The 19,610-nt window shown below is 50.8% G+C and overlaps 3 protein-coding genes across 3 annotated transcripts; all 3 read left to right on the top strand.

The window, feature by feature from the left end:
• The first annotated feature begins 694 nt into the window (after nucleotides 1–694).
• LOC120692041 lies at nucleotides 695–1,835 on the top strand. Its single transcript, XM_039975246.1, has 3 exons — nucleotides 695–1,527; nucleotides 1,605–1,634; nucleotides 1,790–1,835. Exons 1-2 carry the CDS (start codon nucleotides 996–998, stop codon nucleotides 1,622–1,624), a joined length of 552 nt encoding a protein of 183 aa, XP_039831180.1. The 5' UTR covers nucleotides 695–995; the 3' UTR covers nucleotides 1,625–1,634; nucleotides 1,790–1,835.
• A 3,529-nt stretch (nucleotides 1,836–5,364) lies between these two features.
• On the top strand, nucleotides 5,365–6,906 carry LOC120687700. Its single transcript, XM_039969725.1, has 2 exons — nucleotides 5,365–5,433; nucleotides 5,859–6,906. Exon 2 carries the CDS (start codon nucleotides 5,880–5,882, stop codon nucleotides 6,753–6,755), a length of 876 nt encoding a protein of 291 aa, XP_039825659.1. The 5' UTR covers nucleotides 5,365–5,433; nucleotides 5,859–5,879; the 3' UTR covers nucleotides 6,756–6,906.
• Nucleotides 6,907–18,265: 11,359 nt separating this feature from the next.
• On the top strand, nucleotides 18,266–19,581 carry LOC120689838 (NAD(P)H-quinone oxidoreductase subunit S, chloroplastic-like). Its single transcript, XM_039972268.1, has 2 exons — nucleotides 18,266–19,203; nucleotides 19,554–19,581. The coding sequence occupies exon 1, from the start codon at nucleotides 18,334–18,336 to the stop codon at nucleotides 19,063–19,065; it is 732 nt and encodes a 243-aa protein (XP_039828202.1). The 5' UTR covers nucleotides 18,266–18,333; the 3' UTR covers nucleotides 19,066–19,203; nucleotides 19,554–19,581.
• The last annotated feature ends 29 nt before the right edge of the window (nucleotides 19,582–19,610 follow it).

Here is a 19,610-nt window from a genome sequence, read left to right as displayed (position 1 = left end):
GCTGTTAGGTAAGGAACACTAACCAAGATGCTTTTGCCGATAGCAACAACTTCTTTGCCTTCTTCTCTGCTAACCAGTTCTACCATGTGGGTGCCATGTTCTTTACGGAAAGGGAGCAGCCATCTTCCCAACCAGTCCAGAAAGATGACATCAACTCTGATCCAAAGGAATGGCAAGTACCTCCTGCGCACATCTTTGCATCTTTATTTTTCTATCAGATGGATTAGTGAAAAGTTGAGAGATCCTCTCGTTACTAGTTGATAGATTCTAGTCTTTAGATTATAGATCTTGTTAGTATCTAGAAATATTTATCCTAAATTCCTGAACACATATGAAAGAAATCATGTTTTTCACTGAATGAGTATTCCAGTTTTAGTTGACTTCATCACTTTTTAAGTTGTTATAGTCATATAGATTTATTTATCTAGCTGCAGGGGTGTGGATAATCGCCCACCTGGTGGTTTCCGAAGCTATTTCAATCACCCATGGAGTCAACCACTTCCCCAGCCGATCCCACCACATTTAACTGATGGAAATAGAGGGAAAGGGAGCCCAGCAGTGTCAGTTTCTGCGTCTCAACCCGAGCCCTTGATCAATTTAGACAATGATAAGGATGACGGAAATGGTGCTAGGATTGACATACGGCTAAAATGGATGAAGCCGGAGGAAGTGTGCTTGGTGAGTTGCATTATGTATTTGTTTTGTATATTCATGTATGTCTTGCATGGCTAACAACACTAAACTTGCTTGCACTGTAGGTGGGTGCATGGTTGAACAATTCAAACGATCCAATCAATGGCAACGGCAAGAAGACTGATCGGTACTGGGGAGATGTTGCTAATGAGTATAATAGTACCACCCCTAAAAGTAGAAGAAGAACAGCAAAGCAATTGAAGGATCACTTCCAAAAAATTAAGAAAAAAGTCACTTGGTTCTGCAGCTCATGGAAAGAGGCTATATCAATTTGGCCTAGTGGTCATTCTGATGACCAGATAATGGAGAAGGCTGAAGCTATCTATGAGGAATACAAAGATGGTCCATTTACGTTCAAGCATTGTTGGAAAATTCTACGTGATGAACCAAAGTGGCAAGTGCAACTAGAGGAAGGGGCGCAGTCAAATAAAAGGAATTTGGATATTGAGGGGAGTGTAGGAGAGCTCACTCCCTCTTTGGCACAATCTGAAGATCGTCCAATAGGCAACAAAAAGGCAAAGAAAGAGGCAAAGAAAGAGGCCAAGAAGTGCCTTTCTCAGATGGATGATGTGCTACAGCAGCTTACAAAACTTCAGGGCACAAATGAAAGTCGAGAAAAGATGTTGGAAACCCAGAAACACGTTTCAAGCGAGAAGCTTGAATCAGCTAGACTTAACCACCTTGCAGCTAAAGAAAATGCTAAGTCAGCTATGCTGGAGACGTACAGAGCACTCAGTATGAAAGATACAAGTGCAATGGCTGATGATGTCAGAGTTGAGCACTTGGCATTTATGAGATGTGTGAGGGAGAGTATATTTGGCAAAACTGAATTAGGTATTAATTCTGTAAACTGATATTTTGTAACATAACTTTATTGTACTTTGCTGACATCATGTTTTTCTCTTTTACAGATGCAAATGGCAGCTCTTAAAAAGAATCGGGTATGAATTCTGTGGACTTATATTTTGGACATAATTTGTGTAATACATTATTGTTATTTTCCCATATACATTAGTACTTATATTGTAGCACCTATAAGTAGCGTGCAGTCAGTATGTAATTAGTGCTCCTAGTAATCGTGGAGTTCTGCCTACAGGTTCCTGATGGGGGTTCTTCCTGAAGACCTGAATATCATCAACGACGGCTGGTCATCAAGAGATATGGCTAAATAAATTGATAAACGATGGATGCTAGATTTATTACCAAGTCATTAGTGTAATAGCTGCTCATGGTAGTAGCCTTCTTTTGTTGATCGAGTTTCAGTTGCACTGCAGACCATGTTTTATACATTAAGCTTTTTAGTTTGTGTGGGTCGTCCTTGGTCTATCTGATGATATGAATTTGGTTGTAAGAGCCATTATATTTTACCAAGGAACAATATCGTTGCTTATTGTTTCAGTCGACAACCTGTTTCATTTACTTGTGAACATGTCCATGGACCTGTGAATGTCGCCAGCAACACAGGTGGCTACATAGATGTGTTTAGTGTTGACCACCAGGTCCAGATGCACTGCAGTGATTTAAATACACGAGTATTAATTGCACAGCCAAACTAACAGCCAAGCTGTTGTATGGCTTGTCTCTTGTGTTGTCTCAAGATGACATGGATTTGGCTTATAGCCAAGCTTATTGGCCTTGCTCTTATGCTCCAGGCAGATGACTGTCTGCAGAAAGCCGACCAGTGCAGCTTTCGTTTTCACCGCTTCATCATCATCTATCCAATCTTTTCATTTCCGTCGGTTTCATCGACCACCAACTTAGTGATCTTCCGATTTGAACCAATGTCTGGCCAGAGGGAGGAGAATGGAAATGCTCGCGCTGACATATGCATCTTAACTATCCAGTATAGTCTTGCTTCAAAACACACACACACACACAAAACTACCCCATATTGAAATGTTGTAGAATGCTGGTCATCATTTCTAGAGAAAATTTCCTGTAAGGCTCTCAAACAAATAGCACTCCCTTCTATAACCTTGAAAAATTGAAACTCCCTTCTTTAACCTTGTTTTTATCTTATATGCCTTCCATGGCCTTGCCTTGACCCTACCTGAGCTCTGTTAGCCCATTCCGTTAAAAGTACGGAAAAAAATTCCCTGCAGGAGGGCTGCAAACGCAGCTTGCTGCAGCCCCGCTTCGATGTCCTCCACGTGTCCATTCGATGGGACAAACGCGAGGCGAGCCAGCACGTTATGGAGGCAGGGATGGCTCGGCTTCTGGCTAGAACTAGTATGTGAGATGTAGCGACTCGCGGCTTGGCTTATACATCTAATCACGTCGCCCAAACGTCGCGTCTCTTCGTCTTGTGCGGCCACGCACTACCGGAAACCCTATATTTGCTGAGTGTCTACGGCTTTGCCGAGTTTTAAAATTCGAGCACTCGGCAAAAGAACCTTTTACTGAGTGTAAACAATTAAACACTCGGCAAACTCTGCTTTTGCCGAGTGCCGTAATATAGACACTCGGCAAATCCAGAGTTTGCCGAGTGTCCAGAATGTGACACTCGGCAAAAAAAAACCGTAATAGCTATCAGCCGGCCGTTCCGTTTAGTTTTGCCGAGTGTCCTTTGAGGCACTCGGCGAATATATGTCTTTGCCGAGTGCCAAAGGAGTAGCACTCGGCAAATTGTCAGATTGGCCGAGTGTACTTTGAGGCACTCGGCAAAATTTTAAAAAAATTTCCACTCCCAATTCCCAATTTTTTTCCCTGATCTCCTACGATATGAAGACGTACATATTAAAATTAAGTATATTTTTCCTTATATTCTCTATATTTAGTTAATTTCTTTTGGTAAAAAGTATTTCTTCAAAAATTCAAATTTGAACCGCTATTGTATGGAATAATGTACTATAATGACCGGAAAAGTTGATATTCATGTAATGGAGTCCAATTTGAGCCCATGTTGAAGATTTGAAAGGAAAATTCAAATATCTTGTCTGCAAAACATTTATAGGAACGTGTGACCGAATAGGCTTTCAATTCTATAAAATGCAAATGAACTCTGAAAATCATGTGATTTGTCATGATATCATATGTGGATGCTGTGATAAAAAAATTGAGACGGTTTTGCAAAAGTTGTGACGTATGTTGGTTACGAAATAAAGAACCTCGAAGAAGTTTAAGAGAATTGTGCAGGATTCGTTAAGCTTTTGACTCAAAGTGACGATCGAATTGAGATTTGAGTTCAAAACTTTTTAATATAGGCAACAGTCATGATGGGTTGCTTCATGTTAATTTTTCGTCATTTTTTGAGTCCATTTGATAATATATCTTTTTTTACTTCTATATTAATGAAATTGATGTAAATTGAATTTGAATGCATACTACATGAAATGATGAGATTTCTTTCGTTGACACGTCAAATATGAACCTTTTTAGTGAATTAGTAAAGTTACTTTTCAAAAAAAATTCAAACAAATTTACTTAAACCTTTGTAATGAATTAAAAGGCAGAAAACAAAAAAAAATGTTGCCGAGTGCCATGGATCTGGGCACTCGGCAAACTCGTAAACTTTGCCGAGTGCCAGATCCACGGCACTCGGCAAAGTCCTGCACTTATACACTGACTCAGTGCTCACTCACGCAACACACACACACGCAACACACACAGCAACTCCCCTCCGCGCGCCGCCTTGCGAAGCCGGAGGTCCCGCTCGCCGCCGGCCACGCCAGATCTGCTGTGCGGGCACCGCGCCGTTCGGGCCCCGTGCAGCCGGCCACGCCGGCCTCCCTCCACTGCGCCCGGCCTCCCTCCACGCCCACGCCGCCCACGCCGAAGCTGCTGGGCGGGCCCCGCGACGCCGGAGCTGCCGGGCGGGTGCCGCGCCGCCGGCCACGCGGAGCTGCCGGCCGGGCCCCGCGCCCTCGGCCACGACGCCGCAGCTGCCGGGCGGGCTCCGCGCCGCCGGCCACGACGGAGCTGCTGGCCGGGCCTCGCGCCGCCGGCCTCCCTCCACTGTGCCGCTGCAGTGCCTCCTCGCCGGGGCGTCGCAGGTTCGCACCAACCCCGCCACCCATCCATCTCAAATACAAGATCAAAGGCTCAAACGTGTAGGTCTGTAATTAAACATTGTATACTTCAATGTTTTGTAATTTTCAATTTTATAGATTTTGATTCATGTTTCTGAGCTAAACATGATTGTCCATACTCCATACTGTTTCTTTGCTAGGATTAACTACAAAGTTATTTAGCATACATGTTAACAAACGGCAGGAACAATAAGCGCTCAGCAATCAACCACAATGTTTTCCTCTTTATTTATCTGTCTTAAATGGTTTGGTTTCACCACCTAAACAAGCAGTGATACCTGCGATGTAACCTAGTGATCAACCAGACCATTTTTATCGATCCCAGACAATCAATCTTTTACATTCTCTAATTTCATTTTTTTAAACAAATACCTGGAACCAGCATCTGAACCTCCTCCATATCTTCCTTTATCAGAAGTCATTCAGTACCACCAGCTACTTCACTCGTAATTGACCAATGACCACCATAACCATAAGGTTGTTGAATCTAAGGCTATAACATATGAACATGTCATAAATGAAATGGTACCGTCCATGAGTCAAAGATTATTTCCAATCCTTTCAATTCTTTCTGCCAGTGTTTGATTTCTTTTGTTGACACTAATTTGACACCCTTTTTTCTTTTGTTGACAAGGGAGGTTGATTCACCGTCGTTGACTCGTTCACTTGGCCACAAGCCGTCGTCGAGCAGCACCGACCGTCGAGCCCGTAGGTGAGCACGTGTACAAGACTTTGTTTTCGTATTCTATTCGTAGTTCTCGTAACCCGGTTAGGCGTCTCCCGTTCGAAACAGATACGGTTCGAAATATGCAGATTTTTACATATCTATGGCCGTATCTGTTTCGAATTGTCCATGTTATTTGGACAGCCCGATGATGAGTAGATGGGGTTAGTTTCCATGGTCCGCTCCCATACGAGACAGAATCTTGGCAACATCTCTCCATTGTTCTCCGGATACACAATCTCCCTTCCGGGACGTGTATCTGGAGAACAGCGGGGAGGTGCTGCCGAAATTCTGTCTTGGATAGGAGTGGATCATATAAACTGACCTCATCTACGCATAGTCGGGTGGGATTAGGACCTATCTTTACCTACTAGAGTCTAAGCCGAACGTCTACATGCATTTAAATTTGATAGTAGTCGCTGATATCTTGGAAGATGGATAACCGTGAGTGGATGTACACCGGCCGGGTAACTCGAGCTAGCATGACCAATGAATGGATTGAGAAGACTAACGAGTTCTTGGAAGGGGCATGGGCGCAAGCTGAAGGGTCGAGATTCATGTGGTGTCCCTGCAAGAGTTGTGGAAACCAGAAACGAAAGACAAAGAAGGTCATGGGCGAACATCTTGTCAATTATGGATTTACGCCAGACTATACCCGGTGGATCTTTCACGGTGAAGCCCATCGTATGAGGGACGAGGTCGTGAGGCAACGCATCGATGAATGTGATGCTGCTGGTGGGATTGGGGACATGTTACACGACTATGAGGAGGCACATTTCGGTGAAGGACCGCAGGAGGAGGAGCCAGAGGCAAGCACAAAGTCGTTTTACGAGATGTTGGAGGCGGCACAGAAACCTCTTCACGGCCAAACAAAGGTTTCTCAGCTGGACGGCATTGGACGTCTTATGGCCTTAAAGTCCCAGTTTGGCCTGAGCCGAGACGCCTTTGAGAGTATGTTGACCGTTTTTGGGAGCATTCTTCCGGAAGATCACATTCTGCCCAAGACAATGTATCAGGCGACGAAAATCCTTAGTGCACTGAAGATGCCATATGAGCAGATACATTCTTATCCTAATGGGTGCATTTTATTTAGGAAAGAGCACGAGGCTGAAACTTACTGTCCAAAATGCAAAGCCTCAAGATTCCTAGAGGTGGATGCAGGTGACGATCAGCCTAAGAGGCAGCTCACGATTCCTGTGAAAATCGTACGTTACCTTCCGTTCATTCAAAGGATCCAAAGACTCTATATGACCGAGGAAACCACGAAACAGATGACATGGCACAAAAAAAGGTGTTCGATACAACCCTGATAAGATGGTGCATCCCTCCGACGGTGAGTCATGGACTCATTTTGATGAGATTTATCATGAAAAAGCTAAAGAAGCTCGTAATGTACGTGTTGCGCTAGCAACCGATGGGTTCAATCCTTATGGTATGATGGCCGCATCGTACTCATGTTGGCCCATGTTCGTTATTCCCTTGAATCTCCCCCCTCCCCCGGTGTTCTCTTTCAACGACAAACCATATTTGTGTCGTTGATTATTCCTGAGCACCCGGGGAATAAAATGAGTGTTTACATGGAGCCTCTAATCGATGAGTTGATCAAAGCATGGGAGGAGGGGGTGTGGACATACGACCAAGCGACAAAGACAAACTTCAGAATGTATGTGTGGTACCACTACTCTCTGCATGACCTCCCAGCGTATGGCATTTTCTGCGGGTGGTGTACTCATGGAAAGTTCTCATGCCCAACATGCAAGGCAACTCTGCAGTTCATTTGGTTGAGAAAGGGGGGCAAGTATTCGTCGTTTGACAAACATCGACAATTCCTTCCTGCTGACCATCCATTTAGAAGTGACATTAAGAACTTCACGAAAGGTGTCGTAGTTACAGAATCTGCACCGCAGATGCTGACGGGTGCCGTGCTTCATGCTCAGATAGATGCTCTCCAGGTCAATGATGCAGGTGGTTTTGTGGGATATGGCGAAGAACAATCTTGGACTCAGGTCTCTGGCTTGTGGAGGCTTCCCTATATTAATGATCTCCTCCTTCCACACAATATTGATGCCATGCACACTGAAAAGAATTGGGGCGAGGCTCTTTTTGGAACTGTCATGGACATTCCTGATAAGACGAAAGACAACGTCAAGGCTCGAGTGGATCTGGCAACGTTGTGCGATAGACCAAGATACGAAATGAAGACTCCGAGACTAGGGAGACAATGAATGAAGACTTAAGGGTAAATAAATGTCATCTCTATTCATTTATCTTGTATTTGATAATACAATATGTCATGCACTTCATTACGTTTAGGTGCCTCCGAACTGGTGCGCAAACAAGACCGAGTGCTAGTCTATGATGGTGGACAAGTGGATCAGCGAGGATTGGGTCCGCCAGCACGCCTTATGCGGGGAGCGCCGCTTGATGATGCCGGATCCGGCACATCATCAAGGGAGCCTTAGCCTCGGCGAGTACAAGAAAATTTGGGTAAGTTCACTATGATCTTCATTCTTTCTAAAGCTATATTTTTAATTCTTACTAATCATCTTGTTGACTTCTTGGCAGTCGGAGTCTCATCCAGGCCAGTCTTGCAACGACTTCACGGCGTGCGCCATGTCTCACATGGGCAGGGCGACGTCGGACGTGGCCTACAACCCGGCGGCTCCACCAGAGGCCTACACAAACCCAAGCATCCACGCGTGCATCAATGCGTACACGGAGGTGGGAAGGGCGCTCCACGGGGAGACTTGGGATCCGACCACCGCGCCACTCTCCGGAGAAGCCATCATGAGGGCGGGATAAGGGAAGAAGCACGGGCGGTACTTGATCACCAACAGCTTTGTCGACACGGGGAGTACGCCCAGTCTCTCGCAGCTTAGGGCAAGTACCACCGACTCGACCCCCGCCCATTCGCCCACGGCCTGAGACTTCAGTGGACAGCGTGCACCAGAGACAGGTTAGTTTAGATTTAGTTGCTGTTCTATGATTAAAATGAAACTTTGCTTCGTATTGTAACATGAAGGTTTAAATCTTGTAGGCCGAGATGGAGGCAAATTTGAGGAGGAGAGGAGGTGCCGAATGGAGATCGAGGCCAAGCTGGAGCAGGAGAGGAAGCTGAGGGAGGAGCAGTCGGTTATGTTGCAAAGCATGGTCACCTGGATGCAAGGACTTGGCGCGTCGATGAACTATGCGACGTCGCCTCCTCCCTTCATCTTACCAGCTCAGCCTTACTTTCCTGCAGGACCTTCTGACACTCCCGTGGGTATGCTTTATTTGTAGATATTATTATATTTTTGTTATGCTTCAATTTATATGTTTCTATTTGCAGAATCAGTCGTGGAACGCATCGAACGACCCTCCTCCGGACCAGAACTCGCCGGCGGCCCAGTGGCCAACTTGGTCCCACAGACCTGAGCAATGAGTGCCTTGTAGTACTAGTGTATTGGACTTATTATACGTATCGGACTATATTCTGTTTAATGGACTAGTGTTATGTATCGGACTTGTGACATATGTGGACTATATTCTATGTGATGGACTTGTATTATGTATCAGACTCGTGTTATGTTTTGGACTTGTGATATATGTGATGGACTGTGTTATTTGTATCGATGCCATTCTCGTCATTGTCAATCATATGTGATGGACTATAACTGCCTGTAATGACCTCTGCAATCACATATATTTCTGTTGTATTTGTATGGAAAAACAGAGAAAAACGAAACAAAAAAAAGAAAAATTCACCACTTTGCCAAGTGTTTAAGCCAAACCACTCGGCAAAGGAGCCTGCACAGGTCAGCAGCGCAGTCACTTTGCCGAGTGCTAAAGTACTGGCACTCGGCAAAAATTTGAACGTTTGCCGAGTGCCAGTGACTTGACACTCGGCAAACCAAACACGTGGCGGTACCCTGGCGCGGGGACTTTGTCCGAGTCGGACACTCGGTAAACTTTGCCGAGTGACTGTCGTTAGACACTCGGCAAACCGCGGGACCAGGGTGGCGCAACATGGCTTCTTTGCCGAGTATCAGGGCACTCGGCAGAACCTTTGCCGAGTGTCCGTATTCCGACACTCGGCAAAATCAATTTTGCCGTAGGAACTTTGCCGAGTGTAATATGTTATTTGCCGAGTGTATCTAACGGTCTGTCGATACCCGACGCCGCCACCGCCATGGCAGGAGCAGAAGCTCCAAGAAGTTTCGCGTAGATGGGGCAGATCACCAGCTCCGCGATCTTGGTGCCCAATCCCCTGGTCCGGCGCCGGAGGGTCTCCTCCACCGTCTCGATCTCTTCCTGCTCCATGAGGAACAGCAGGATGTCGCCGGGGGGGTGGCTCCGTGACGGGCAGCTGCAGCACCGTGACCACGGCCGCGCCGACGTAGTCGACCTCCGGCACTACCATGTAGTGGATGTCCACCTTGTACCACCTCCCAGTCCCGGGGATCTTGAACACCGGCGCCATGATGAAGAAATCGTTGAACTTGTCTGTGTTGAGCCTCGCACTGGGGATGAGCAGCTTCAGGTCCGGCCGGAAGCGGGTGACATCCTTGACAAGGCCGAGAAGGATGTCAGTCAAGATGGAGCGCTCGTGCGCCTCGTCCACGATCACGACGCCATAGCTTGCCAGGTCCGGCTTGCCGAGGAACTCGCGCGCATCCCATCGCGGTCATGTACTTGATCTCCGTCTTCTCCGACGTGCAGTCCTTGAACGGGATGGAGTAACCCACCTCGTGGCCAAGCTTGAGGCCCGATCTCCTGCGAGACCCTCGCCGCCACGCTCATCGCGGCCCGCCAGCGGGAGCAAGGGCGCGGCGGCTGTGGTTCCGGAGATGGGGAGGAGAGGAGAGGCGGCCTGGATCGGAGATGGGGACGGAATGACGGATGCGGGTCAGAGCTTACGAGCCGATGGCGTTCGGAGCCGGAAGCTGAGCCGTGCAGGAGTTGCAGAAGCGGTTCCAGAGCCTTCCAGGGCTCTCCGTTGGATGTGGAAGCTTTGCCACGCGGCGTACATCCGGACAGGGCTGCAGCGAGCTACGTTTGCAGCCCTCCTACAGGGAATTTTTTTCCCCAAAAGTACGGAGGCCGGCGCCTACAGCCGTTAAAGGCGTGAAGTTCTTCCCACCCAGCCTCCACCGCTCACTCTTCCTTCGCATGCCTGCCATCCGCCGCCGCCCCACTGCTGCACGGCTAGCCGCGCAGCCAGCTGCCCCCCACCGCCCCGCGCTGGCCTCGGCGCGCCTGGCCGCCCGCCGCCGTCCCACCCGGCACGGCCTCCGCGCGCCGGCCGCGGTCACCCCACGCTGGCCTCGACACGGCCTCCGTGCGCCGCCGTTGACCCGCGCTGGCCTCGGCGCGCCTGCTGCCCGGCCGGACACCCGCTGCCGTCCCGCGCGCGCACGGCAGCTCGCCATAGTCTCCTTGCCTCGGTCCGTCGTCTCGCAGGAAGAAGGGGCCGCCGGTGAGCCATGTCCTCCAGGCGCCCCTGCATTTTGTCAGCTGGCCTGGGGGGATCGTTTGGGCTCTGGGATGGTGTAGCCGCTGCTAATCGGCCTATTCTGTGCCCAGTGCGACCGGAACGCGTGCTGCACCGTTGCCATGGGGCGCCTCCGTCGAGCCTCAAGGTTCGTCCGTCCCGCGGCTTGGCTTGGGTTAGGGCGTGTTCAGCCGTGGCCGTGGCTCCCTGGCCGTTTTTTTAGGGGCCTATGGCCCTGGCGTCGCCGGTCGCCAGAGGCCGAGCTTCAGCTTGCCACTGGCCATGGCTTTCGCTGCCGTCGTTGGCGTAGCGTTGGGGCTTGGGAGGGGAGGGGGGTGTCTCGAGGGAGCGCTGGAAAGATAGGGTGCTTGGGGGCCGGGTCTGGCCGCCGGTGAGGTCACCGGCAGTGAGCCAGCAGCTGCAGCCCTACCGACCTCTGTACTCACTACTCAGGCAAAAGTGCATAACGGAGCAGGCTAGCAGAGGTCACGGCAGGGGCAGCGGAGGTCACGGCAGGGTCATAGAAGGCATAAAAGATGAAAACAAGGCTAAAGAAGGGAGTTCCAATTTTTCAGGGCTATAGAAGGGAGTGCTATTTATTTGAGGGCGGGAATTTTCCCTCATTTCTACTCCCCACTGCCTCGCTGCCAATCTGCTATGAAGCATTAGTAACGAGAGCCTTGTGGATAGTCGGGAAATTAGTTGCGCAAGTTGCCAACCTGCAATACATAGATGCATGTATCACTGAACAATTCACATCCACGGGGAATAAAACAGGGAAATTAATATCAATTGTTTGGTTGTTCATATTTTAATACAGGACACTAGACAAGTCATAATACGCAAGTGCATCCATGGTGCTCACCCATATCTTTATTAAATAGAAAGAAAGGCCAGAAATGATGGTCCATTCTAGAATGCAGCAAGCACACATTGGATTTGCCGAAGGTATATTCTGGTATCCCTACGCTTCTAGGTCAGCATACGTGTCTCTAGTGAATACTTTAATTCCCTGATTAGCATGTAATGTAGGTTAGGCTCCCTTACATGTCAGCTGAAACATTATTCTAACAATGACGCACCTGCAAATACAAATACAACCCAGTTGATTCTGTAAGAGCCGTCATGTTTGGAACGGATTTGGCATGTCTGCAGGGATCCAGAAACTTCACATGGATTTTCAGAAATCGTGATACGGAAGGGTTCAGATACTGTAGTAATAAGGAATTTGGGAGAATTATTCACACCGTATGTACTTATCACTTGTATCATGTGAAGTTTAGGCACGCGATATAACCCTGAACTCATTTTTTAGATAAAGGAATATTGAACAATATCCCAGCCTCTATATCAAAGTGATATATATCCAACTCTTATTACAAACTTTGAGAGATAACAGGAAGCAAATTACAAGCCACAAAGCCTATTACTAAACTGTCACCCATTCCGCTCAACGATGTCTATCGCCGTCACTTCCAAGGCACGGCATGCATCTGCGATCAAGCCTCTGTCCTCCTCCTTTTGCAAAATCGCCCATGTCCTGGTAAGATAAGTGGCCCTGAAAAGGATCCGGAGAACAATTTGTTTTTGAGTATTTTGAAAAACTACATTTCTTGATAACCAGATTGACTTTGTTTTTGAGTATTTTGAAAAACTACATTTCTTGATAACCAGATTGACTAGAGAAGCGCACATAAGCCTGTGAACATAACTTTTTTCTTTTCCCACATGAAACCTTGCAGCCAAGACCCAAATAAGTGCACAATATTATTGTGTTTTGTAAGACCGAAGGTGATGAAAATTATCCTCCAAAGCAACCTAGCCATATGACACCCGAAGAAGAGATGTACAATTATTTCGTCATTCATGCAAAAACAACATTGCTTGCTCCCCTTCCAATTGCGCTTGGTTAAATTATTCTTTGTTAGGATAACCCCACAGTGGAGTTGTCAAATAAATATTTTTACTTTCAAAGGAATTTTCAATTTCCATACTGGCTTGTTTATGGGTAGAATTCGAACATCTAAAAGAGCATAGTACATAGAATGAACTGAAAATTGGCCACTTTTGTGAAGTTGACAGATTCCAATATCCTTATTATCTCCCAACTGAATGTTAACAACACGATGTCCCAAATCCATCCAGTCCCTCATGTTATTTCCTGTACGATGTACCCCGGCGGCGGCGCCGGCACCCACTCGCCTTGGGGGACCTTCCACTCCTCTGCACCCGTCAGGGGACACAATAGCTTCCTAGACACCAAGCTATTCAGGGTAGCCTCGGTCACGTCGGAAGAAGGCCAGAACGACATGGCAGAGAAAGGACAAGAGCTCGAGAATGTCGGGAGGACTCGGGGGCTCGCCGGCAACGGAAACGAAGGATGGGAGGTGCGGTCTCTCTCTCTCCTCTCTTTCTCTCTCCCTCTGTTTTTTTCTCTTTCTCTTGCTCGTAATTGCAGAGGAAGCGTGGGGAGAAACCTGCCGCCGCCGCATCGCGCAATAAAAGGGGTGAGAGGAGAAACGAACTGCCCCCACGACTAGTACCCGGACACCCAAAGGGTGGTCTAGGCTTCCAGATTCGCGTCTAAGTCTTGATCAAATCCTAACCCGTGTTCCCCCCCCCCCCCCAAGGAAGGCAGCGAGCCGCTGGGGTCGGGCGAACGACCCCGGTAACTACAACGGTTGGGACATCAAGAGATCCTGGGGTCAGTCGCAAGCCGACTCCGTCCGACCCCCGCACGGGGTCGGGGCCCACTTAGACTTGCCCACTAGTAGCTCCACGAGCGCTGTACTTCGACCCCCGACAGAAAGTACAGTCTGGCTCAGCCCTCCCACTTCGAGCGAAAGGAGTGCGTGGTAGGGTCAATCGCAATAAAGACAAAACGACCCTCGGCCGGCGGCCTAAACGAACGTGAGCCCGGGGATCGGCATCGCAAGAGGAGATCCAAAACGGGATCGCAAGATGGGCGGGGTTCGCCCACCCGACCCCCCACTATCTGACCCTTAGTGGTCGAGCGCAGGAGTTAGCACGAAATGAACACGGTCGATTCAGCCCATACGACAAAAAGGGAAGTAAATTCAAATGATAATTTACATATTTATAAATATGCTACTGCGCCACCATATTACATAAGACTGATAAAAGGACCACCGAGGGCCATACACAAACTGCAAAAGTAGAGGCGCCCTAGGGAGCAAAATGCCCGCGCACGTCTAAGGGTCGGCGGCGCGCAAAGCTGAAGCACGTGGGAAGAAGCCAGGTCTAGGGTTCATGGCCTCACCACGACCTTCGGCCAGCAGTTCCTCTTCACGCGGTGCTTGCCGTCCATACGTTGCCTGGGGGCTCCCCTCCACCGACGAGTCGGGCGCGCCTGACTAGGCGCTGCCGCTCCCGCCCGCCTGCCGAAGGAGCTCGGCGTTGTCGACCTCGGCGACGATGTGGGTGGCGGCAAGTCCAAAGGCGCCGGCGAGCGAGTCGTGCTCCCCCATGGTCGTAAGCGGCGGCAGCCTAGGGCTGAGCTGGCAGAGGTCCTGTCCGGACCTAAGCTGCGCCGCGGTGAGCGCCAGGGCCGCACCGCGGTGAGCTCCCAGGATCACCACCCTCCAGACATGGGACGGGAGGTCATGGAGGCGGAAGACCACCTCGCTCCCTGGCACCGGCGCCATGTTCATGGCGCGAAGCGCCGCGTGCTCTAGGGCATGGAGGCGGCTCTCAAGGTCGTCGAAGCGAAACTCCATTTCTGCGATCCCGCGGCGAGCCGCGGAGAGGTCCCTCTCCAGATCCTCTACCTTGGTGCGGGCCTTGGCGGCCTCACCCTGTGCCTTCGCCGCCACCTCGGAAAGGGTTGCAAGGGCGGACTCCAAGTCGGCGTTGAATGCGCGCAGTTGGCCGACCTCCATCGTTGCGGCGGAGTAGTGCTCACGGGCCTCGGCGAGGTCTCGCACTAGGTCACAAATGTCCTGGCGTGGGCCCTCGTCGGAGTCCGCCGAGGACGCCGAGGATGGTGACCGGGCCCTGGAGCGGGTAGACGGCCCCGCTCCCATCCTCGGGATAGCCAGGGCCAGCGATGCGCCGGTTGAGGACCGGGTCCTAGGAGGTGAAACACGGCCGCATCTGCCCATGCTCCTCATGCAGAGGCGTTTGTTCCCGGCCATTGCAAAGGAGACGACAGGAGACGAGAAGGGGTTTTGGCTGTGGATAGAAGGCACGCGAGGGGGGCACTATTTATAGGAAGAGAGGCGCGATGTTTCGAGTCTGGCGTGCGGCCCGAAGCGCTGCGCTCCCCTCTTCACACCCCTGCGCATGTCCCGAGGCACGTCGGGGAGGCAGCCGGGGAACGCGCCGTATCAGGTTTAAGGCCCCTATTGTCACGACCCGGTGGGCCCGAGCGGTCGCCCGTGGGGCTCGCCTCATTTCCTGTTTTCGTCATCATAACACATCATTGCTCACCAAGAATCGTAAACTCTTCCATGACGATAAAACGGTCGGGTTAAGGAGGCATAAGACACGGTAACAACGGAACTTTATTGACAAATAAAAGTAATCACAAATTACATACGGCCAACGGCCGTTATAGGTAGAAAAATGTCATCACCCGCGGAGGGTGACAATTTTCCCTGCCTTGGGGGAGGTGGCAGCAAAATAGAGAAGCGCTAGGAGGAACAACTTCTCTGCAATCCTTCTTCTAACACCTCCCCCTCCACAGGTGTTGCGGCAGGTGAGGAAGGTGGTCAGCTTAGCCGCCTCCTCCGTCGGCTCACTGTGACACCGACGGCAGGCCTTGCAGGGGTAGTTAGCCGGGCCACCTGGTGCACAAAGATGCCTTGGGTGCCCCGAAGACGTACCCCGGCTGCCGGACGGATGGCTGGCTCGCCTCGCCGATCACCCGCCGCTCGCAAGCATTCTCCTAACACCAAGATGTGGGGGGCGCGAAGCCCCCCTCTGGAGGACGAACCAAGGAGGAAAGGCTAGTCATTCTATAAGAGAGCAAGGTGGGAGGCAAGACGAGTTTGATGAAGGAGAAGGCTCCCCATAGGCCACTATTTATAGTGGACGAAGGGCCTAGACTCCACTACAAGGGGCACGACGCCTCACAAGGTGAACAGTGGCCGCCCCCGAGCCACACGCCGCGTGGTGACTGCTCAGGAGGAGGCCTCGAATGACGAGCCCTACCCATGGCTGAACGTAGGCCAAAGCTTGACAGGATAGGCTAGCCAAGCTGACCCGTGGAGCCGGCCGACATGGGTAATCGATGGCTCTCAGCCTCTAAACGAGTCTCTGACTCGGTCAGAGGCTCGGGGGCTACACCCACTGGGTACGCTCGCGCACACCCATTTGAGGACGGAGAGGCAGCGACGCGTCCCGTCACTGGGCGGCCGATCAGAATGCCCCATCCCGCCAAAGAGCCAAAAGGCGTGCGATTTATAACGGTGGATTCACCCTTTGAGCGAATCCCTGACTTACTCAGAGGCTCGGGGGCTACACCCAGTGGGTGCGCTCGCGCGCACCCACAGGAGGAAACAACGTTAATCACAAAGAGATCCCCGCGGTGAACGACAAGACCCCCAACATGCCAACACCTTTAGGCGCGACGGGGGTCGGGGGCTACTAACGGGGGTGAAAGTAACGGGTGCCCCAAAAACCGCCGTTAGGCGATAGAAGCCCAATCAGGTTAAGATAAGCGCGATCCAAGGTGAGCGTAGCCGGCGCGCTAAAGGCCAGTCCTGCCTCGTCCGACCCCTGAGGAACCGCTCTCCTCAGACTGACCCCTGCGAGGAGGTTTGCGCCTCGCCCGACCCCCGCGGGGAAGTTTCCGCCTCGCCAGACTCCTGCGAGAAAATATCGCTCCGACCCCACAGATGAGGGAGGAACGGGCCCACATGCTAGATTGACCGTGCTGTAAGCACAAAGACCATCATTAGTCAAGGGAAGGCCCGCGTGGGCTGACTTGACTGCTTGCCCATGCCGTAGCACGAGCTCGGGCAGTCGCAGCAATACTTCGATGTGACAATGCCTCACCGATGGGATGGAGCACGCCCCCTCTGTCCCCGAAGTCAGCTCTAAGGACGGGAAGACCGTCATCGGGGGACAGGGAGAGGACGCCCATCCATGCCAATGTTAGCACCCCCGGCGAAGAGATCACCAACATGTGTCCCCGCGACGGGACAACAGCTACAGCACGCCATGACTTTTCTCCCACCCGTCATGATCACTAGGGGTGGAAGTCAGGGAGGAAGATTGTCGCCGAAGATATAAGCGGCTAGGGGCCATACCTAGGTCGTCCAGCCAAAGGAGAGGAAGACCAGAATGCATCCGACCCCGCAGCTTTTCCTTTTTACTTTTCCATCCCTTTTGTATCCGACCCCTCGGTTCTCCCTGGACTATAAAGGGACGGGGCACGATGCACAAGGGGACCGACCCATCGACCACACACACACGCTCATTCCACCAGAGACATGGGAAGCCCATTCCCTCTCTCTCCCGTTGTAGCCCCTGCTGCAAACTTTGAGTGCAAAAGCGTGAGAGCTCGAACTGGACATAGAGACATTTCGCCCGAACCAGTATAAACCCTCATGTCAGATCTTTGCAATACCATCTGAGATAGTGACGCGCTTACAAATTTACTAACCGGTGATACGGAACACCGACACCGGCACTCTGCGTGCTCCTACACCAGCACCACCTGAAGTAACCCCATTTGCTCACACCTTCCACCTTAGATCCCATTCTCCAAAAGCTTCGGTTTTCGGAGGGACGGTTTGTCCCTCGGCCGCCATGTTGCTTCGCTGGGATGTACATGAGCTTCTTGTCAAACTACGGTAACTCTCCATTGGTCACTTCATTCCTCTCACAAGATTTTCAATGTGCCCAATGATGCCACATACATAGCAAAATTCAGCTAGGAATTCATACGCCACTAGCTAGCTAGACACCACAATTCCTTCTCATCCACCGTTACTGTCACTCCCCTCATCAGTGGCTGCCTATAATATCTAGACGAACTTTCACCCTCCACATCCGAGTGATTATACTTCAAGTCAACATCCATGGAAATCCCGATCTCAGCTCCAATAATCCATGAAAGTCCCGTGACCCTTCTTCTGAAACCTGAATCATGAAGAAAATGTTCTCCACTTCTCCAGCGCCTTCACCTCCATGGCTCCATGCCCTTGAGCACGTGACCAGTACCGTGGCTTTTTCGTTCAAAAAAAAAAAGCAGTAGCGTGGCTTTTACCAGGTAAATGATAGCCACACAGTATATAGGAGAAGCGCCACGTGGCAGCCATCGAGCGTGGCGCCTCATCCTCTCTGTCCTATCCCTCTGTCCTCTCCCTGTTCTATCTCCACACATCCGAACTACCCTTTCCCTCCCCTGCCCTGCCCTGCTCAGCTCGCGGGCGCTCCTGCCCACTCCTCCGATGGCGCCGCCGCCCACCACCGCCTCCTTCCTCCGCCCGCCGCCGCTGCCCCACCACCCTCACCCGCGCCTGCTTTCCCGGCCTCCCTCCGCCTCCTTCCGCGTCGCAGAAATTCTCGGCGGCCGTGGCCTCTGCAACGGCGAGGTCGGCGTCCGCAAGGAACTCGCCTCCTCCCCTCCCCCTTTCAACACCACCACCTCCTTGTCGCCCGAGTCCTCCGCAGAGTCCACGCCCACGGACGCCGCGCCGCCAGCGGTGGACCCGGACGCCTTCGAGAAGGAGCTCCTGGGCCTCACCGGTGGCTTCCCCGGCGGCGAGGTCGGCCTCAAGAACTTCGTCGCCAAGAACCCGCCGCCTCCTCCCCGTTCCAAGAAATCCGAGTCCCGACCCCAAGCCGGCCTCTCCGCGCCGCCGCGGCCGCCGGAGCTCCCGCTGTTGCTGCCCGGCATGGTGGTGCTGGTGAAGAACACCAACAACGCCTACCACAAGTACTGCGGGATCGTCCAGCGCGTCACCGACGGCAAGGTCGCGGTGCTCTTCGAGGGCGGCAACTGGGACAGGCTCATCACCTTCAACCTCCACGAGCTCGAGGGCAGGGAGAAGGGCCCGCCCATGGTCAACCCCAAGTCCGTGGTGCTAGAGGACCTCGTCGCGGAGCTCGACGACGATGACGATAAGGAGGACGAGGCGGCCAAGGAGAAGGAGCCCGAGGGCGGCGTTGCAGCGGCATGACCATTAATTCTTCTTGTTCCTGTTATCCTGTATGTATGAATGTATGTATACAGCTAAAAGGTTTGGGGGCTAAAGAAAACAATAATATACAGTAACTGTTATATGTATAGTTGGAAAATGATTGTGTGAATTGGGGGCATTGAACAAGGGAACATATCCAGTGCAAACCAAGTTTTGGTACAAACCCCGTGCAAACCTACTAAAAAACATCTCAAAAAATTCTAAAAAAAATCATGAATGTGCTTCTCAGCTAACGCTAAAAGTTACAAAAAAAGACAAATTTGGGGTGCATTTGAACCATTACTGTTTGTCAGAAAATTTGTCTTTTTTGTAACTTCTAGGGTAAGATGAATTTGACCATGAAATTTTATATGTAGATAAGGTAAGCTGAGCAGCACATTCATGATTTTTTCAGGATTTTTTGAAATATTTTTTAATAGGTTTGCACGGGTTTACACCAAAACTTGGTTTGCACTGGATATGTTCCAATTGAACAATTGAAGGGTTTCTTGCTAATCGTGATATATTTTATCACATTTGATGTT

The sequence above is a fragment of the Panicum virgatum genome, chromosome 9N (genome assembly GCF_016808335.1).
Source record: "Panicum virgatum strain AP13 chromosome 9N, P.virgatum_v5, whole genome shotgun sequence".
Taxonomy (NCBI): Eukaryota; Viridiplantae; Streptophyta; class Magnoliopsida; order Poales; family Poaceae; genus Panicum; species Panicum virgatum.
Note: the sequence above shows the minus strand (reverse complement) of the source record. Positions and strands in the feature narration are given on the sequence as shown.